Source organism: Heterodontus francisci, chromosome 23 (genome assembly GCF_036365525.1).
Source record: "Heterodontus francisci isolate sHetFra1 chromosome 23, sHetFra1.hap1, whole genome shotgun sequence".
NCBI classification, from domain to species: Eukaryota; Metazoa; Chordata; class Chondrichthyes; order Heterodontiformes; family Heterodontidae; genus Heterodontus; species Heterodontus francisci.
This window is the reverse complement of record NC_090393.1, coordinates 63,470,050-63,492,319: the sequence shown is the minus strand read 5'-3', so window position 1 is coordinate 63,492,319 and position 22,270 is coordinate 63,470,050. Positions and strand designations below refer to the sequence as shown.

At 44.3% G+C, this 22,270-nt stretch overlaps 1 protein-coding gene across 1 annotated transcript in view; it reads left to right on the top strand.

Annotated features, from left to right (window-relative positions):
* crkl (v-crk avian sarcoma virus CT10 oncogene homolog-like) overlaps positions 1-9,427 on the top strand; it is an 85,205-nt gene extending 75,778 nt beyond the window's left edge. Inside the window, exon 2 of the mRNA XM_068055429.1 lies at positions 5,964-9,427. Coding sequence (XP_067911530.1) covers positions 5,964-6,098 — 135 coding nt within the window. The 3' untranslated portion in view covers positions 6,099-9,427. The remainder of the gene's footprint in view (positions 1-5,963) is intronic.
* The last annotated feature ends 12,843 nt before the right edge of the window (positions 9,428-22,270 follow it).

The following is a 22,270-nucleotide window of genomic DNA, read 5'->3' as shown; positions in this document are numbered from 1 at the left end:
TCGGTTGGAGACTTGGGCGGAGAAATGGCAGATGGAGTTTAATCTGGACAAATGTGAGGTAATGCATTTTGGGAGATCTAATACAGGTGGGAAGTATACAGTAAATGGCAGAACCCTTAGGAGTATTGACAGGCAGAGAGATCTGGGCGTACAGGTCACTGAAAGTGGCAACGCAGGTGGATAAGGTAGTCAAGAAGGCATACGGCATGCTTGCCTTCATCGGTCGGGGCATAGAGTATAAAAATTGGCAAGTCATGCTGCAGCTGTACAGAACTTTAGTTAGGCCACACTTAGAATATTGCGTGCAATTCTGGTCGCCACACCACCAGAAGGACGTGGAGGATTTGGAGAGGGTATAGATGAGGTTTACCAGGATGTTGCCTGGTCTGGAGGGTATTAGCTATGAGGAGAGGTTGGATAAACTCGGATTGTTTTCACTGGAGCGACGGAGGTGGAGGGGCGACATGATAGAGGTTTACAAAGCTATGAGTGGCATGGACAGAGTGGATAGTCAGAAGCTTTTTCCCAGGGTGGAAGAGTCAGTTACTAGGGGACATAGGTTTAAGGTGCGAGGGGCAAAGTTTAGAGGGGATGTGCGAGGCAAGTTCTTTACACAGAGGGTGGCGAGTGCCTGGAACTTGCTGCCGGGGGAGGTGGTGGAAGCAGGTACGATACCGACGTTTAAGAGGCATATTGACAAATACATGAATAGGATGGGAATAGAGGGATACGGTCCCCGGAAGTGCAGAATGTTTTAGTTTAGACAGGCATCAAGATCGGCGCAGGCTTGGAGGGCCGAATGGCCTGTTCCTGTGCTGTACTGTTTTTTGTATAGAATATTAGAGCAGGGAGGTTATGCTGGAACAGTATAACTCATTGGTTAGGTCACAACTTGAGTACTGTGTGCAGTTCTGGTCACCTCATTGAAGAAAGGATGTAATTGCACTAGAGAGGGTACAGAGGAGATTTACAAGGATGTTGCCAGGACTGGAAAAATGCAGGGATGAGGAAAGATTGGGTAGACTGGGGTTGTTCTCCCTGGAACAAAGAAGGCTGAGGGGAGATCTGATAGAAATGTCCAAAATTTTGAGGGGCCTGGATAGAGTGGAGGTGAAGGACCTTTGATTATGACGGACTGGGAAACGTTACTTAAAGGGATGACGATGGATAGACAATGGCAAACATTCCAAGAGCGCGTGGATGAACTGCAACAATTGTTTGTTCCTGTCTGGCGCAGAAGTAAAACGGGAAACGTAGCCAAACCATGGCTAACAAGGGACATTAGAGATAGCATTAGATCCAAGGAAGAGGTGTACAAATTCACCAGAAAAAAACAACAGACCTGAGGATTGGGAGCAGTTTCGAGTTCAGCAAAGGAGGACCCAGGGATTGATTAAGAAGGGGAAATCGAGTACGAGAGTAAGCTTGTGGGGAACATAATAACTGACTGTAAAAGTTTCTATAGGTATGTGAAGAGAAAAAGATTGGTCCCTTACAGTCAGAAACAGGGGAATTTATTATGGGGAACCAAGAAATGGCTGTCCAACTAAATACATACTTTGGTTCTGTCTTCACAAAGGAGGACACAAATATCATACCAGAAATGTTGGGGAACACAGGGTTTAGTGAGAGGGAGGAACTGAAGGAAATCAGTATTAGTAGAGAAATGGTGTTGGGGAAATTGATTGGATTGAAGGCTGATAAATCCCCTAGGCCTGATGATCTGCATCCCTGGGTATTTAAGGAAGTGGCCCTGGAAATAGTGGATGCATTGGTGGTCATCTTCTAAGATTCTATAGTCTCTGGAACAGTTCCTACAGATTGGAGGGTAGCTAATGTAACCCCACTATTTAAAAAGGGAGGTAGCGAGAAAGCAGGGAATTATAGACCAGTCAGCCTGACGTCGGTAGTGGGCAAAATTCTAGAGTCCATTATCAAAGATTTTATAGCAGAGCACTTGGAGAACGGTGGCAGAATCAGACAGAGTCAGCATGAATTTATAAGAGAGAAATCATTCTTGACAAATCTACTAGAATTCCTCGAGGATGTAACTAGTAGAGTTGGAGGGGGAGGCAGTGGATGTGGTTTATTTGGGCTTTCAGAAGGCTTTCGACAAAGGTCCTACATAAGAGATTAGCATGTAAAATTAAAGCGCATGGGATTGGGGGTAGTGTATTGCGATGGATAGAAAATTGGTTGGCAGACAGGAAACAAATAGTAGGAATAAAGGGGTCTTTTTCCAAATGGCAGGCTGAGACTAGTGGGGTACCGCAGGAATCGGTGCTAGGACCCCAGCTATTCACAATATATATTAATGATTTAGATGAGGGAGCTAAATGTAGTATCTCCAAATTTGCAGATGACCCAACACTGGGTGGGAGGGTGAGTTGTGAGGAGGATGCAGAGGGGCTTCAGGGTGATTTGGACAAGTTGCACGATGCAGTATAATGTGGATAAATGTGAGGTTATCCACTTTGGTAGCAAAAACAGGAAGGCAGATTATTATCTGGCTATAAACAGAGATAGGAATATGCAACGAGACCTGGGTGTTCTGGTCCACCAGTCGCTGCAGGTAAACATGCAGGTGCAGTAGGCAGTAAAAAAGGCAAATGGTATGTTGGCCTTCATAGCGAGAGGATTCAAGTACAGAAGCAGGGATGTCTTGCTGCAATTATACAGGCCTTTGATAAGGCCACACCTGGAATATAGTGTGCAGTTTTGGTCTCCTTATCTGAGGAAGGATGTTCTTGCTATAGAGGGAGTGCAGCGAAGGTTACCAGACTGATTCCTGGGATGGTGGGACTGATGCATGAGGAGAGATTGAGTTAGTTAGGATTATATTCGCTGGAGTTCAGAAGAGTGAGGGGGGATCTCATAGAAACCTATAAAATTCTAACAGGACTTGACAGGGTAGATGCAGGAAGGATGTTCCTGATGGTGGGGGAGTCCAGAACCAGGGGTCATAGTCTAAGGATACGGGGTAAACCTTTCAGAACTGAGATGAGGAGAAATTTCTTCACCCAGACAGTGGTGAGCCTGTGGAATTTGCTACCACAGAAAGCAGTTGAGGCCAAAACATTGTATGTTTTCAAGAAGGAGTTAGATATAGCTCTTGGGGCGAAAGGGATCAAAGGATACGGGGGGAAAGCGGGAACAGGTTACTGAATTGGATGATCAGCCAATGAATGGTGGAGCAGGCTCGAAGGGCCGAATGGCCTACTCCTATTTTCTATGTTTCTATGACCTATTTGCTTTCGCAAAGTCAGTGATGAGGGGACATAGATTTAAAGTGATTGGTAGAAAAATTAGAGGGGAGATGAGGAAAAACCTTTTCACCCAGAGGGTGTTGGGGTTTGGAACTCTCTGCCTGAGAGGGGAGTTGAGGCAGAAACTCTCAACTGATTCAAAAGGAGTCTGGATATGTACCTCAAGTGCTGTCATCTGCAGGGCTATGGACAAAGTGCTGGAAGGTGGGGTTCAAATAGGTGGAACGCTTTTCGGCTGGCACGATGGGCCAAGTGGCCTCTTTCTGTGCCTTAACCTTCCTATGATTCTATGACACACAGTGTACCATCTACAAGATGCACTGCAGCAATGTGCCAAGGCTGTTTCGATAGAGCCTTCCTCACCTATGACCTCTCCCACCGAGAAGGGCGAGGTCAACAGACACATGGAAACACCACCTGAAAGTTTCTCTCCAAGCCACACACCATCCTGACGTGGGTCTATAACACCGTTCCTTCACTGTCGCTGGATCAAAATCCTGGAACTCCCTAACAGCACTGTGGGTGTATCTACCCCACGCAGACTGCAGAGGTTCAAGAAGGCAGCTCGCCACCACCTTCTCAAGGGCAATTAGGGATGGGCAGTAAGTGCTGTCTTAGCCAGCGACGCTCATATCCCATAAACGAATTAATAACAATTGAAGAATGCTCACATGCCATAAATGAATTTAAAAAAAATTAAAGAAACTCTAGGCTTCCAGGGCTGTGTATCAGTTTTTAAGCTCTCTTCCTCAGTTGCAATTTGAATTGAAAGTAACTTTTAAAATTCCCCTACTGTGGCTTCCCTTACTTATGTTTTCCTCTTTTCTTTCCCCAACAATTGCCTTTGTTCTGGCCTTCCAGTGCCTGCAGTTCCTTTTACCTAAAATCATTTATGGGATGTGAGCATCGCTGGCTTGGCCAGCATTTATTGCCCATCCCTAATTGCCCTTGAGACGTGGTGAGTTCTGTTCTTGAACTGCTGCAATCCTTAGGATGTGTGTACTTCCACCATGCTGTTGGGGAGTTCCAGGATTTTGACCCAGTGACAATGAAGGAACAGCGATATATTTCCAAGTCAGGATGGTGTGTGGTTTGGAGGGGAAGTTGTATGTGGTGGTATTCCCATGCACCTCCTGCCCTTGTTATTCAAGGTGGTAGAGGTCACTGGCTTGGAACGTGCTGTTGAAGGAGCCTTGGAGAGTTGCTGTCGTCATCTGATAAGTGATTATAGATGGTCCACATAACAGCCACATTTCATCAGTGGTGGAGGGAGTAAATATTTAAGCTGGCGGACAGGATGCTAATCAAGCAGTCTGCTTTGTCCTGGATAGTGCTAGAGCTGCACCCATCTAGGCAAGTGGAGAGTATTCCATCACACCCCTGACGTGTGCCTTGTAGATGGTGGAAAGGCTTTGGGGAGTCAGGTGAGTTATTCACATAATTCCCAACCTCTGCTGGTGCCATTGTGTCCTGATGCAGCTTGGCAGCATGCTAAGGGTTAATATCCAAGTTATAGTTTGTGTTGCAACTTTTCTGAGGAATGTTTCTTGTTTTCTTTATACACTATCTTTCTGTTTCTGCTTTCCTCCAGTGTTTGTGGTTATTCAGAAGTAGCAATACTGATTTGAGTATAGTATATGGCACTGGTGTAAAAAGCTCTATGGGGTTTGGATGGAGGGGCCAATACAGAGCTGGCCTAGTTCTAATGCTTCAGCAGACACTCGCCCACTGTAACTACTGAAGTTTATCCTCGTTTTGTGTGACTAACCCCAACCCCTGGCTCCTTTTATAGCAGAATACAGTGCTGAACTGGCTATGGGGGAGGAGTGATAGGTCCTATAATACAAACCATGTTGAAATGCTTTTAGTACATTTTAGAAAAAGTAGTGAAGCCATTTGGACAGTCATGTGTTGGTCTATTGCATCTACAGCAGGAACTCAGTGTTAACTTGTTAAAATTTGATCAGCATTGACTACTGCAAGATTGTGAAATGTGCTGTACCTAACAAATCACCATTTAAAAAAAAAAAGTGTATGGATGTCTGCAATATCGTGGGTGTGGGTTCAAGATCTGTTCACTACAATGAAAAATGTAGTGGCTTCAGTCTGCTCCTGAAAGTTCAGATTGTTTTTTGCACTGAAATAAACCCCCAGAATTATACAATAATTTGAATTGAGCAACATCAATAAGACAGCCTGGTCGTCATTTGGTGCTAAACCCAGTTTTTAATTGTCAGATGGTTTGAATTTAGCAGCTTTGATTTATATTGTGAAGCCTGGTTCGGGTATAGAGTTAAAACTTGACCCGACAACAGCCGACCCGGGCCCAAGTCCTTTAATTTTTTAAATGCCCGACCTGACCCGAAAATAACAAACACATTATTGAAACGCCAACAAATTGTCCATTAAAAAGACAATACGAAACAAAACTCTACAGTCCAGCCCGACCCGATCCTGAATGCTGGATGCAGAGGACAGACCTGACCCGACCTGACCCTGACACATGTAGTCGGGTTTGGTCAGGTTCGGGTTGGGTAGCCAGGCTTTAGTGTACTGTACATATTGATAGGTACATATAGCAAAAGGAGGTAGCCTCTATGTGGCTATGACTGTCCCATATCAGTAAATGGTTGATTGGCCACTTAACTCTGATTCCATGCAGTGACTTGAACTCTGGGTTTTTTTTTTCTCCAACAGGTTGGTGACCTTGTGAAAGTGACCAGGATGAACATCAGTGGCCAGTGGGAGGGTGAGGTGAACGGCCGGCAAGGACTCTTCCCCTTCACTCACGTCCAGATCATTGACCCCCAGAATCCTGAAGCGAATGAGTGACCCAAAAGTCCAGGAACACATGGTCACCTCCATCTGCCTGTTCATCGCACACGGTATCAGCATCACATCTGGTGCATTACTTCCAGACTAATGGGGAACTCATCATTTTTGCCATGGAACCGCGATTGGATTTTTGAGTATCTGCTTACTTGCTGGATTTTAATGTTTCTGTCTGAGCTCTTCCCATGTACCATTAAAGCTACATGATTACTAACAATAAATGGAGAAAAGGATGGGAGAGGGACAGTCTCTATCTCAGTGCCATGATAGATCATGCTTCGGTACAAGTTTGAAGCCAACTGGGATAACCGAGTGTATACTTGGCCGCACCCCTCACACTTGGAACATTCGATGGATATTCCTCTTGCCTGTGACAGGCATGTAAATGTAATGATCCCTTGCCAACTTATTAATTGTGGTATTTAGGGAGGCTACTGAGACTAGATTCATCTAGCCTCATCTATTATCTTGAGTGCTCACTTAATGTAAAGAAGCTGAGTGAATAACTGAGGCATTGGACTCGATGATTTTTAAATGGTTTGGAGTACAGTCTATATAATGTTAGTCTGTGGTGCCATATCCAATATGTAGAGGAGTCACAATTTTTTTCGATACAATCAGATAGCTGTAGAAAACAATCATGGATAAGTCACTTCTACAGTTCTGTAATACTTGTAAAAACTGAGCTTTGAAAGGGGAAACACTCTGGGTAAACGGGAACAGAATTGCTCACACTTGGGAATCCAGAAAGTTTGCCAGGTGTTGGCTGAGTGGGGCACAAGGATCTTGGGTATACTGGTGATTCACAGCCTTAAAAAGTGCTGGGTGGGCTTGGGTGCTCGTAACCTGCAAAAGGACTCAGTAAGGTGGAACCTTTTCATATCTCTAAATATGGAGACCATGGGTTCAATTGTAGCGAATGACCTTCAGAAAATCTAGAATAGCAGAAAACATCTAGCCAACAGGCAGAGAATATTCCAATGGAGATAGCTGCCTTTTTTCTTTTGGAAGTGGTTCCTGAAAGCAGTTTCTCGATCTGTATTTGTGATGCTCAATATTGGACAGCACCCTTGGTAAACCCATGTCTAGCACATACAATCTGCCTGACTTAACTGTGCCCAGCTCAAATCAGATGGTCTTCGCCTACTCCAGGTGGCCACAGGGGTTGTTGGGTTTGTTAGGAATCAGTGGCTGTCAGTCTGATGTGGTGCAGTGTATTTTACAGACTGTCCTGCTTAACCTCTGACCTCTGGAACAGACACTCTTGCGTGCGCGCTTACTTCCTTTCACTTGCACCCCTATACTTGCCCTTGTGTATGTACCTGTGCTTTCTCTGTCGATCGCACACCCACTGTACTTTCTCTCTGTAAATGCTTCTTTGCGCTTGTGCGCTCTCTTCTACACCACCACCACCCCCCCCCCCCCCCCCCCCGCTCCCAGCATGCATGCTTTCTCTTGTGTTGCACCCTTGTGCACACTGGGAGAAAGGGCTTGGGCCCCCACTTTTTAAACCATCTTTTTACACAGAGTAGTCCAAGGTAATCTGTCTTGAGATGGTTTGCCCCTTGATTAGCTGCTCATTTTTACGTTTGTACTATTCAATAATTAATTTGAAGTTCAAGCCTTGTATGTTTTAATACCTGTGCACTGACTGTGCTTTATTTCATACCCTGGGTGAAAAAATTGTCACCTGCAGTGCAACACTAAAATCAAACACTCTTGACAAGCTGTCGCCCCCACCTAGCCAATTCATGGGGGGGAGCGGGGGCTGCTGCACTCATTTTAAGGTACTGGGTCTGACCTTTTGCTGCTGTGGAAGCATTACTTTCTCAGTAGTCTCAACCTGTGGAGTACTTGTACTTAAACTATTGTTAGATTGAACAGCAATGCATGGGGGACTGGTCAGTTACACCTGTTTCTGCTCTGTTCCTGGGCAGCAATATACACAGCAGTTTAACCAGGTGGATGGACAATAGATGACAGATGCCAGTAATGGGCATTTGCAGTTTTTTCCCTATTGGAAAGTTGATATTGACTGGATTTTTATCCAGTTGAAGTGTGTATGGAACAAATCCAGGTGAGCTCTCTTCTGCCACTCAGTGACTTGGAGCAGCCATTCTGTGTGTGAATTGTAACTGGTTGCTGCACTGTTTTCACAGTACATCATAGTTACTGGTTATTAACATGAAGCCTCGATGCTCTACAAGACCTTCCTGAAGGCTCACTGCATATTCTGAGCATTGAGAAAATTATCTGGTGGGATTGGGGCGATGGGGAACGGCCAACTTATGAGGTTAGTACACCATCGAACCAAAGTATTTACCTAGTGCCTAAAAAGAAATTGTCTACAATATGGGTGGGACAGGTTGAGATAGATTAGGTATCACTGTCCTGATAACTTTTTGAAGGTGAGTTTTAGAACTCATTTGCATAGGGGCTATCAAACTGTGGCTTCACATTTTAAAAACAATAATTTTATTTGCCTTCCCCTCCACTTTTCGCCTTGTTGAGGTCTTCAGTTCATTGAATAGGTCCCAAGTGTAGGTCTAATCAACCGTGACACAACAGTATTGACCCAACAGGCTTTTTATTACAGAATCATAGATTCTTTGGCTATGCCTCAGTTTCACTACTCGTACTAATGCGACTAGGTTAGTGCCTTGTTCTATTTTAGTTTCCTTCATCAAACCACTATAGATCCCTTGGCTTGCTTGCCAAGCTATTACACTGGACTCCTAAAATTCTGTCTAGTTGCCAGAAATGCCTCATGAGAATGGACGATGCCCTACATTTTCCCCCCATTCCCCCTCTTTATCCCTTGATTTGGTTCCAGTTTGTGAGTGTTTCCCCTTTCAGATTATTAGTAACTGGCCTGCTTCTCTTCCTGCTTGGCTTATCAGCTTCCATTATATTGTAACCAGGCTCGTGCACTACAAGAAGGAAATAAAACTCATGTCCTTGCCTCTTGTAAATGTCACGCAGTGAGTCAAGCGATGAATCATTCTGTGGAGGGTAAGCATGTACTTAGCCTGCATCACTTGCCTGCCTTCCCACTGCATCTATCAGCAATAAAAAAATTGTTTACAAATACACAGCAAATTCACAACAGGTTTTCAATACGTGCTAATACTTAAACTATGGAAAATGTTTGTCTGTGGGCTCCATGTGTACTAGTCTCTCCTTTATTTTTGTAGAAAGCTTTGCTGTCTGTTCCAAGAGAATTATTAATGCATTTTGTTTAACATTCTGGGAATGGGAGCTTTTTGCCTGTGTACAGTACAGATCATGTCTAACCCTTGATTGAATAAATCTAGTGTTTGGAAACGCAAGTGTCTAGAACTGTAAGCTCTGCTTGCAAACCCCATTAATCTATAAAATGCCATTTGCTTAAACAGGCTGTTTTGGGGTGCTTTTGATTTCTATTTGAGAAGTTAACAGTATTACATAATTTGGCCTATTTCTAGGGTTCACTAAAAGGGTGTGCCTTTTTACTTTAAAATGTAGTGCCTTACTTAGTTTTCATTTAGGTCAAATGCCTCATTGTTGAAGCCAGTGTTTGTATAGCTGGTTTGTACATAGTAAATAAAATTGGCAATTCATGTTTTTTCCCCTCCACTATCTTGAAACAGCAGCAATAGTAGAAGCTGATGTGGACATTAGGAGAAATCTAAAGGAGTGAAGGGAAAAATACAGCTGCATGTAATCTACCCAGTGCTACTTCAGAGCAGTGTGGACTCAGGAATCGCAGCAGGCCTTCTGGTGGACTCAGTAGGAATGTTAATTCAGATGCTAGAATGGAAGGCTGCATCCACCAAGTAATCTTGTTAGGTTAAAAGGGAACATTTTAAGCTAAACAACCCAACTAAAATACTATGTTTAGTTTTCTGCAGTTACCTTTAACCCAAGTTTTAGATCAGTGACAAACATTTTATCATTATTGTGGGTTTGATATCAGTTGTTGATGAATTTTTCTTGAAACCACAGGCTGCTTAAAAAAAAAAGACTTTCTCATGTATATTCATGCCACGGCAGATGCAGCTTTTCGTTTGCGGCGTTATTTGACTCATTACTAAAGTGGTAACTAATACGGAGCTAATTTTAGCTCTGCGCCTCTCTATTCTATAGTGGTGTGGGCAAACTCGCTTGTGCTTCTTGAGCTACAGGTCTCTGTCCCCTGAAACCAGCTGCCCATTCTTGGAAATGACTACCATTTGGCGACTGAAGTTGCAACAGCCCCCAAACCCCACCTTTCTTCAGCATTGACACCCCCTCACCCTGGTGAGTGTGGGAGAACAGTCGAACCTTTTTAAAAAGACCACAAGTAGCAGAGGTAATGTGTCTAATGAGTGCTCGTAACACTTTTAGGGAGAACCCTTTCGGCATTTGTTTAGAAGGTATACAGATCCCAGTTGAAAGGAGGCCACTTTGCTTCGTCTGTTTATTTGGTTTCTTTGTGTGCAGGCAAACCTTGTTTTGCAGCACTTAGAATTGACCATGTATAGAGAGTAAAAGCCAATGGTAGAGAAAGATCTGGAGCTTTATAGTGCAGGTCTTAAGTGGTTTATGCACTGATCTGCCTAGCTGGATAGTAACAGCCTCACAGCCGCCTCTGGTTAGCTTCTTGTACATTGCTTTTGCAATGAATTGATCTGATGTTTTCTTGCTGTGTCTTGGGGAATACATCAGTTGACCTAGGGGAGGTGGGATGCTGAAATTGATATATCCCAGTTTAACCTCAACACTGCCCTTTTTGTTCAATTATGGTTGGGGGGCGGGAATGGTGTTCTATTCCCTTCCCACCCCACTCCTATTCCTGATATTTGAACATTATTTTTAGCAAATGTGTTTTTTGAGATACTGAAAAATTTATTGATGCTGAACCAGAAATTGATACTAATGGTTTGAAATGACCTTGGGGCTGTTTTGTCTAAAATATTACAATAAAGTGAAATTAACTGTTGTTTTATAATCATATAATTGTTTTACTGAGCCATGCAGATTGTTCCATTTTACAAGCTATTTTCACTTTCTCCCTGAAGATATTTCTAAAGTGGAAGCTGGAAATCTAAAGGAGTGTGGGATTTTAACTGGGGTGATTTTCTTTTCTAACGAGCTTTTTTTACCCAGTGTATTTTGCTTTTTGAGAACACTGCATTTGGCGCTCATTGAAGGAGGATTCACTTATTTTAATAGTATTTATAGGGTAGAGGGTCATAGAGCAGCACTGGCCTCGGATGGGCGTGGGGGGCAAGAGAGTTATCGAGCGACATTGGCTTCGGGGTGGAGTGGGGGAAGAGAGTCATCGAGCAGCACTGGCCTCAGATGGAAGTGAGGGAAGAGTGTCATAGAGCAGCATTGGCCTTGGAGGGAGTGGAGGAAAAGAGTCATTGAGCAGCACTGGAAAGGGATGGGGTCATTGGCTCTGCTTTGGCCTTCACAGTTGGTTTATGTAAGGACTCTGTCCAATCACACACACACACACACACACACACACACACGATCACTTGAGCAAGAGACTGGTGAGTAGCCAATGCACCTTTATAAATTGCAAATTTGTTATTTTAATGAGGAGAAAGTTGGTGAAAGGAAACAAGTAATGTGTTTGAGCTGGTTATCTACACGCTGGAGATCAAACCTGAGGTTTTCTAATCTCTGGCTCTATAATGGAGCATTTCATTCACCACTAGCCGATTCCAACTGTCCAACTCTTGCCCCTCAGCCATGTGAGCATCATCATAGACTGGTGTTTCTTTCACTTGTTTGCAAACTTAGTGCCTCTGCTAGAGCTGGGGTTTCAGGAACAATACATCGAGAAAAGATGCCTTGCTTCCAACACAATGTTGTCTTCCTGGAGGATTTGTTTTAAAGTTCAAAGCTAGCTGGTCACTTCATGATGCTCTGTCTGTCCTGTTCCGAATGCTGCTATCTCCCTGCTAGCCCATTCCTTTGTATCTCTTGTATATTAGCCTGGCCATTTTATTTTTCTATTGGTCCTGGTGTTTAACTCTGACAGGCAAAAGTGGAGACCTGTAAATTTAAATCATCATGCACTTGTATATTCACTGGGAAAGAACGGTTATGGTTCCTGCACTTTGTGCCAGGATGGGACAGCATATACTGTGAAACAAGCTACCATCTGGAGCTGCACTGTTCCTTGAGTCACTTCTGCCAACACATGAGCAGCCTGGGAGTAATTAATGATTATTACGACCGACCGCACCAGTCAAAGCCCCCGATCAAAATATACGATTCTGATTGTGGTGGGAGAAACACACTTAATTCAATTCCGTCCCTCCACAGATCGCCGGACATATCATTTTAAACTTTCCAAATTAAAGAAAGATCCAGCCAAATTTTTTTTTTTTTTTGAGATACAGCACTGAAACAGGCCCTTCGGCCCACCGGGTCTGTGCTGACCATCAACCACCCATTTATACTAATCCTACATTAATTCCATATTCCTACCACATCCCCACCTGTCCCTATATTTCCCTACCACCTACCTATACTAGGAGCAATTGCTAATGGCCAATTTACTTATCAACCTGCAAGTCTTTGGCTTGTGGGAGGAAACCGGAGCACCCGGAGGAAACCCACGCAGACACAGGGAGAACTTGCAAACTCCACACAGGCAGTACCCAGAATTGAACCCGGGTCGCTGGAGCTGTGAGGCTGCGGTGCTAACCACTGCGCCATTGTACCATCTATTAACCCCCGAATAAGGCTGACCAAACCAGGTGTCTTTAAATCAACAAATTAGCTCTTTAATTAGAAGAACTAAATTCTTAAACACTACAAAGATCGAAACAACATTTAAAATAGAAAAAAATAGAGTACTTGCAAATTTGCATTCCTGCCAGCTGTGGAACAGTCCAAGGTTGCTTGAAGTCCTCATAGCCCTCTGATGGGAAAAAAGGGTTCTTCAATAGTAGAACAGTCCGTAGTCTAATCCAGAAGTCAAAATTGTTGCTTTCCTTCTCCAGTGATGAATTTCTACGATTAACAACTGGCCAGCACTTTTTTAATAAATCAATTTGGCTTTAGAATTTTTGAGGTATGAAAGATTGTCACAGTCTAACTTCCCTTCCTTTAAATTCTGAGATCTCTTGTTTGGCTTGACTAGAATTTTGAGAGAATAATAATAAACAGTCTAAATTCCTTCAGTTTAAATGGTCTGAGAGCACTCCTTTCAGATGCTAACACACAGCTGTCTGTTTTTCCACTACAAGCCAGTTCAAAGATAAATTGTAACAAATGTATCCCTCAATATTCAGTCCAAGTGGCTGTATCCTACGCAACGAAAATACAATCTTTGACTTGGCTTCTGGAGCCTGCTGCCTTAAAGCAGTACGGCTCCTTTTCCCAGCCTTAAAGGTGCACTGCATTCTTCCCCCCCCCCCCCCACCCCAAAAAAAAAACTACAGGATCATAACATGGTGTAGAGAATAATTTAGTGACTCTTGCATCTATGGAGTTGACTTTGTGCCAGAATGGAGGATGGTGATTAGACACCATTCTATCATCTGTGGCCTCATCACTGCACTTCTTATATCCCCACAGCCTACAAGTAGTGGAGATGCTGGGTCATAGAATCCCTTTGCAGCTCAGTGATGTGAGCTGCATTCTCAGGTGCAATTCACACCATCTGTTCCTCTTTATGGTGCTGTCAACCTCAAGTAGCCAATGAACTTGGAGAATGCTGCTGGAAATTATGGCCTGAAATGGCTCACTTTCCAGACTTGCACAGGCTGGGTTTTACACACTGGATTAAAGCTAACCACATTGGAAAATAAATGCTGCTTTGTACACCTGCTCTCTGAGAGGATGACAAGAATTTGCTCAAGTTATTCTGGAGCAGGGCTCGGAGGAAGTGCTGTTGAGTTTTAATTGTGTTGCCTGGGAGGGCCTGCGTTATCCCATTACCCCTGGACACTGTCGCAATATAAAAAAACATTTCATTATTCTCAAAACCTCAATTTGATTACCTTAGATTCTTTCACAGAAAATAAACCCCACTTCCTGAACTCATTATTATCTATTAATCATCCTCAGACACTCTTTTATCCTTTGTTTAACTAGAGCTGTGTCTCAGTAGCTAGCACTCTCTTGAATCAGAAGGTTGTGGGTTCAAGTCCCACTCCAGACACCAGAGCACACAATCAATGCTGACACTCCAGTGCTGCAGTGTCAAGAGCTGCCATCTTTCACATGAGATGTTAAACTGAGCCCCTGTCAGGTGGACGTAAAAGATCCCATGCACGATTTGAAGAATAGCAGGGGAGTTATCCCCAATGTCCTGGCCAATATTTATCCTTGATCAATATCACCTGGTTATTATCGAATTGCTGTTTGTGGGTGTTTGTGTGCAAATTGGCTGCCACGTTTTCTGTGACTACACTTCAAAAAGATTTTGGGATGGATGGAGGTGGTGAAATGTGCTATTCAAATGCAAGTTCTTTACATTGGGGCCTATTAAAGACTCTATTATGATGTAGATCCCATACTACAGTATTTGGGTATTGAAGGTCAGTTTCCTTGCAGAAATGTTAGTTACGAACAAGGTCTGCAGATTCCCTCCGTGGAATTATAGTACCCTCATCCTCCATCATGAGAAGGTGCAGCATTTGAAGAGTGATCTGACAGTATTGGGGCTGGGTTTACATTAGTGCCAGTATAGCAGGAACTGGAGTCCACAGTTTCTGAATGCTGCTTTCTTCATTTCAGCAGTGATTGTTGAATCAGTTTTTCATATCTCGGCTGACTGGTCTTGGAACCTATGAAGAGTGAGGTGTTGAGTGCTCTCAGATGTGATGCTCACCTTTGTTTTGTTGTGTGCCAGTCAGGGAGAGACTGAAGAGGACTGCTCTCCTGCTTCATAGTAGATGGTCAATACAACAATGTCTTTAAACTCAGCCTCCCACACCAAGGCAGAGGTTTTCAATCTGTTACATATGACGTTTTTATGGGCCATCAAAGCACCTAACCTACAGTATGGAAATTGGAGGGAACTAAGTAATGTGAAGGAATATTGCTGAGTAAAAATTATATCTTGCTCTTGGCCTGAACACGAGTGCTCATGACTGCTTCAGTTACCTACTCCACTGCTACATCAATTCAGTGGTTACTGGTGTGAGGATGTGAAGGATTTTGCTGGTCAAGGCAATTATTTCGAGTTGGGGCAAGTCTGAAATTCAATATTCCAGTCACATCAAAATGTTGCAGGAGTAGGTCCTGTAACTTGCTGAAAATGAGAGCTGATACCAGCATGCTGAGGGCAATAGGACATAGGAACATAGGACTTAGGAGCAGGAGTAGGCCATTCGATCCTTCGAGCCCGTTCTGCCATTCGACAAGATCATGGCTCATCTGGTTATGGTCTCAACTCCACTTTCCTGTCTACCTGACCCCGCCCACCCAACAACCCTTGACTCCTCTGTCTATCAAAAATCTATCCAACTCAACCACCACTGCTTTCTGGGGAAGAGAATTCCACACACTAACAACCTTCAGAGAAAAAAAAATTCTCCTCATCATCGTAATTCTTAAACCGTCTCCCCACAAGAGGAAACATCCTCCCGGTATCCACTCATATCAAGTCCCCTCAGGATCTTGTATGTTTCAATGTGATCACCTCTCCTTCTAAACTCCAGCTGGTACAGACCCAACCTATTCAACCTTTCTTCATAAGATATGCCCTTTATCCCCAGAATTAGTTGAGTGAACCTTCTCTGAACTGCTAATGCAATTACATCTTTTTTCAAATAGGGAGACCAAAACTCTACACAGTACTCCAGATGTGGTCTCACCAAGGCCCTGTACGACTGCAGTAAAACTTCCCTACTTTTATACACGATTCCCCTTGCAATAAATGCCAACATTCTATTTGCCTTCCTAATCACTTGCTGTACCTGCATACTAACATTTTGTGATTCATGTACCAGGACCCTCTGTACCACTGATTTCTGCAATCTCTCTCAGTTTAAATATTCTGTTTTTCTATTCCTGCCAAAGTGGACAAGTTCACATTTTCCCACATTATACTCCATCTGCCAAATTTTTGCCCACTCAGTTAACCTATCCATATCCCTTTGTAGACTCTTTACCTCCTCTTGATAACTTAGTTTCCTTCTGATCTTGGTGTCAATAATAAATATTGCTACCATACATTTTGGTCACTTCATCCAAGTCATTAATATAGATTGTAAATAGCTTAGGCCCCAGCACTAATCCTTGTGGCGCTCCACTAGTTATAGCTTGCCAACCTGATAAAGACCTATTTATCCCTACACTCTGCTTCCTGTTAGCTTACTAGTTCTTTATCGAGTGGATCTCTAGCAGAGCAAAACTACACCACGTTCCGGCAGGGCAGGGATCCTGAAGAACCAAGACAGCATGGAGCGGGCTTCGCCATCAGAAACTCCTTGCTCAGCATGATAGAGCCACCTTCAAATGGCTCGGAACGCATACTGTCCATCCGACTGCTCACCACCTCTGGTCCAGTACACCTACTCAGCATCTAAACTCCAACACTCTGCTCCCCACCTGAAGCTAAAGACCAGTTTTACGAGGAACTCCATAACATTAGCAGCATCCGCAACACCGAACACCTGTTCCTGCTGGGGGACTTGAATGCCAGGGTTGGGGCCGACCATGACTCATGGTCCTCCTGCCTTGGGTGCTATGGCGTTGGAAGGATGAATGAGAACGGGCAGAGACTGCTTGAGCTGTGTACCTATCATAACCTCTGCATCACCAACTCGTTCTTTCACACTAAACCCTGTCACCAGGTTTCATGGAGGCACCCAAGATCGCGTTGTTGGCACCAGCTAGACCTCATCGTCACAAGGCCAGCCTCCTTAAACAGTGTTCAAATCACACGCAGCTTCCACAGTGCGGACTGCGACACCGACCACTCCCTGGTGTGCAGCAAGGTTAGACTCAGACCAAAGAAGTTGCATCATTCCAAGCAGAAGGGCCACCCGCGCATCAACCCGAGCAGAATTTCTCATCCACAGCTGTTACAAAAATTGCTAAATTCACTTATAACAGCCCTTCAAAACACTCCCACAGGGGATGCTGAGACCAAGTGGGCCCACATCAGAGACGCCATCTATGAGTCAGCTTTGACCACCTACGGCAAACGTGCGAAGAGAAATGCAGACTGGTTTCAATCTCATAATGAAGAGCTGGAACCTGTCATAGCCGCTAAGCGCATTGCACTGTTGAACTACAAGAAAGCCCCCAGCGATTTAACATCCGCAGCACTTAAAGCAGCCAGAAGCACTGCACAAAGAACAGCCAGGCGCTGCGCAAATGACTACTGCAGTCATATTCAGCTGGCCTCAGACACCGGAAACATCAGAGGAATGTATGATGGCATTAAGAGAGCTTTTGGGCCAACCATCAAGAAGATCGCCCACTCAAATCTAAATCAGGGGACATAATCACTGACCAGCGCAAACAAATGGACCGCTGGGTTGAGCACTACCTAGAACTGTACTCCAGGGAGAATGTTGTCACTGAGACTGCCCTCAATGCAGCCCAGCCTCTACCAGTCATGGATGAGCTGGACATACAGCCAACAAAATCGGAACTCAGTGATGCCATTGATTCTCTAGCCAGCGGAAAAGCCCCTGGGAAGGACAGCATTACCCCTGAAATAATCAAGAGTGCCAAGCCTGCTGTACTCTCAGCACTACATGAACTGCTATGCCTGTGCTGGGACGAGGGAGCAGTACCTCAGGACATGCGCGATGCCAATATCATCACCCTCTATAAAAACAAAGGTGACCGCGGTGACTGCAACAACTACCGTGGAATCTCCCTGCTCAGCATAGTGGGGAAAGTCTTTGCTCGAGTCGCTCTAAACAGGCTCCAGAAGCTGGCCGAGCGCGTCTACCCTGAGGCACAGTGTGGCTTTCGTGCAGAGAGATCGACCATTGACATGCTGTTCTCCCTTCGTCAGATACAGGAGAAATGCCGTGAACAACAGATGCCCCTCTACATTGCTTTCATTGATCTCACCAAAGCCTTTGACCTCGTCAGCAGACGTGGTCTCTTCAGACTACTAGAAAAGATTGGATGACAACCAAAGCTACTAAGTATCATCACCTCATTCCATGACAATATGAAAGGCACAATTCAACATGGCCGCACCTCATCAGACCCCTTTCCTATCCTGAGTGGCGTGAAACAGGGCTGTGTTCTCGCACCCACACTTTTTGGGATTTTCTTCTCCCTGCTGCTTTCACATGCGTTCAAGTCTTCTGCAGAAGGAATTTTCCTCCACAAAAGATCAGGGGGCAGGTTGTTCAACCATGCCCGTCTAAGAACGAAGTCCAAAGTACGGAAAGTCCTCATCAGGGAACTCCTCTTTGCCGACGATGCTGCTTTAACATCTCACACTGAAGAGTGCCTGCAGAGTCTCATCGACAGGTTTGCGGCTGCCTGCAATGAATTTGGCCTAACCATCAGCCGCAAGAAAACGAACATCATGGGGCAGGACGTCAGAAATGCTCCATCCATCAATATTGGTGACCACGCTCTGGAAGTGGTTCAAGAGTTCACCTACCTAGGCTCAACTATCACCAGTAACCTGTCTCTAGATGCAGAAATCAACAAGCGCATGGGAAAGGCTTCCACTGCTATGTCCAGACTGGCCAAGAGAGTGTGGGAAAATGGCGCACTGACACGGAACACAGAAGTCCGAGTGTATCAAGCCTGTGTCCTCAGTACCTTGCTCTATGGCAGCGAGGCCTGGACAATGTATGTCAGCCAAGAGCGACGTCTCAATTCATTCCATCTTCGCTGCCTCCGGAGAATACTTGGCATCAGGTGGCAGGACCATATCTCCAACAGGAGGTGTACCTCCTGGCGGCCAACATCCCCAGCTTATACACACTACTGAGTCAGCGGTGCTTGAGATGGCTTGGCCATGTAAGCCGCACGGAAGATGGCAGAATCCCCAAAGACACATTGTACAGCGAGCTCGCCACTGGTATCAGACCCACCGGCCGTCCATGTCTCCGCTTTAAAGACGTCTGCAAACGCGACATGAAGTCCTGTGACATTGATCACAAGTCGTGGGAGTCAGTTGCCAGCGTTCGCCAGAGCTGGCGGGCAGCCATAAAGACGGGGCTAAAGTGTGGCGAGTCGAAGAGACTTAGCAGTTGGCAGGAAAAAAGACAAAAGTGCAAAGGGAGAGCCAACTGTGTAACAGCCCCGACAAACAAATTTTTCTGCAGCACCTGTGTAAGAGCCTGTCACTCTAGAATTGGCCTTTATAGCCACTCCAGGCGCTGCTCCACACACCACTGACCACCTCCAGGCGCTTACCCATTGTCTCTCAAGATAAGGAGGCCAAAGAAGAAGAAAGAAGAGGCCCCAGCACTAATCCTTGTGGCGCTTCACTAGTTATAGCTTGCCAACCTGATAAAGACCTATTTATCCCTACACTCTGCTTCCTGTTAGCTTACTAGTTTTTTATCCGTGCTAATATGTTACCTCCTACACCATGTGCTCTTATCTTGTGATGTGGCACCTTATCAAATGTCTTTTGGAAATCCAAGTACACCACATCTACAGGTCCCCCTTTATCCACCTTGCTTGTTACTTCCTCAAAGAACTCTAATAACTTAGTTAAACATCATTTCCCTTTCACAAAACCATGTTGACTCTGTCTGATACCATTATGATTTTCTAAGTATCTTGCTTCAACCTCCTTTAATAGATTCTAACATTTTCCCTATGACAGAAGTTGGCCAATGATGGGACAATGAGATTTAAGGATTGGGGGGTAGAAAAGGAGACTGAGAAGGAAAGGTGGGTCAAATCAGGAACAGAAAGAGGGAGAGAAAGATTGGATTGAGAGAAAGACAAAAGCAAGAAAAAATTAACTAACTTTTAAAATCTAAGAAGTTACTACAAGTGTAAAGAGACTCAAAGCAGTTTAAATTGTTCCGTTTCAGGGCTAGAGAGAGAGCTTGGCACTGGATTTACAATTATCATGTCATTACATGTATACTTTTGTTAAGTGTGAACTTAATGGACAATTAATGTGAAAATCTGCAAAATTCTTAAAAATAACAGGGAGGTTAAGGGTGAGATGCTGGATGTGCAAGGAGGTTCACAACTTGTGATGCATCTCTTCCCCTGAACTTGCTGGCCAATTTGCACATTAATAACGCTTGCATTGGGAATGTGCTGTTATTTTTCTCCGAAGATTTGACCCATAATGTTTATGGTAAGAGCACACATCACCCAGTGCCATAACTCCCCCAGTGGCACACCTCTCATGCATAGCCCCTCTTGTGCTACACATCTACCACTCGCAAACCGTATGAAAGACCACAGCAGTATGAAGGGTAGTAGGAAGGTGAAGATTAGCTGGAATTATGGAGGACTGCAGGAATGAATAGGCCTTTACCTTCATGAAGGGAGGAATTCTAGGGGTTAGGCAGCTGAAGACACGGTCGCCAATAGTGGGATGAAGGAAATCAGGGCTGTGCAAAATGTCACATTGGAGGAGTGCAGAGTTCTTAGGTGGTGGTAAGGCTGGAAGAGGTTGCAGAGACAGGAAGGGGCACCACCGCGGAGGGATTTGAACATGAAGGTGACTTTAAATTTGAAGCATTGCTGGACTGGGAGCTAGCATAGGTCAGCAAGCATCGAGGTGATGGGTGAATGGTACTTGGTGCAAGTTAGGATATGGGCAGCAACTTTTTGGATGAGCTCAAGTTCACGGAGAGAGTGATGGATGGGAAGCATTGGGGTAGTTGAATCTTTTTTTATTCTTTCATGGGATGTGGGCGTTGCTGGCAGGCGAGCATTTGTTGTCCATCTCTAATTGCCCTTGAACTGAGTGGCTTGCTAGGCCATTTGAGGGCATTTAAGAGTCAACCACATTGCTGTGGGTCTGGAATCACATGTAGGCCTGACTGGGTAAGGACAGCAGATTTCCTTCCTTAAAGGACATAAGTGAACTAGATGGGTTTTTATAACAACCGACAATGGCTTGATGGTCGCCATTAAACTAGCAATCTGAAGATGATTGAACAGCAGAGGGCAGCAGAACTGGTAACAGCACAAATCATAACATGGCACTGCCAACAGAGGAAACCACAGCACTGGTAAGAGGCAATCGCAGCATTGGACACTGGCAACAGAGGAAACTGCAGCACTGGTAAGAGGCAATCGCAGCATTTGGTACTGATAATGGAAACTAGCACAGCACTGGTCACAGAGGAAACCGTATACGTACGGTTAGGATTTGGTTTAATTTCATATGATTTATGGTTTTAGTTGTCACTTAAATAGCTTATGGATTTATACAGTATTTAGAAATAATAAAATGGTCACATTTTTTCATTCCCAGAATGCTTCAGGGCATAAATGACATTTAGAAAAGAAAAAGCTTTTGTCAGCAAGGGGAGGACTTTGACTAACAAGGACTGCAAAATAAAGGGTCAATGTTCTCCCAGTTAAGAGGGTAGTTATGTTATAAACAAGACAATGATCAACAGGTTAGTTAAGAAAACTGAAAAAGAGCTCAAAAATTGGATTAAAACTTTTATCTCATCATAATGAGTCATCAAGGTTACAAGGATGTATGAGTGTGTCTGGAGGCTTATAACGATCTTGAGCTTTCCTTCACAATTTGCAGAGACAAGAACAAAAGAATTGATGAAGGTTATGTTCTCTATCCAGAGCAAAAGCGTGTTTATTTATAGTGTCTATTTCTCTATGATTTATGCTTAAGATAGTGTGTCGCAATTTGGTCGAAATCAATAAAGATGATTTGCAACCAAGTTGGTGTCAAGTTCAAGAACCTTACAAAGTGACAACCATGAAGGGATTTGACAAGTAATAGTCATAGAGTCGTACAGCATAGAAACAGGCCTTTCGGCCCACCACGTCCACACCGACCATAATGCCTATCTATACTAATCCCACCTGCCTGCATTAATTCCATATTCCTCTATGCCTTGCTCATTCAAGTACCTGTCCAGATGCCTCTTAAATGTTGCTACTGTTCCTGCCTCCACCACCTCCTCAAGCAGCTCATTCCAAATACCCACTATTCTTTGTGTGAAAAATTTACCCCTTTGATCCCCTTTAAACTTCCTCCCTCTCACCTTAAATCTATGCCCTCTAGTTTAAGTCACCCCTTCCAT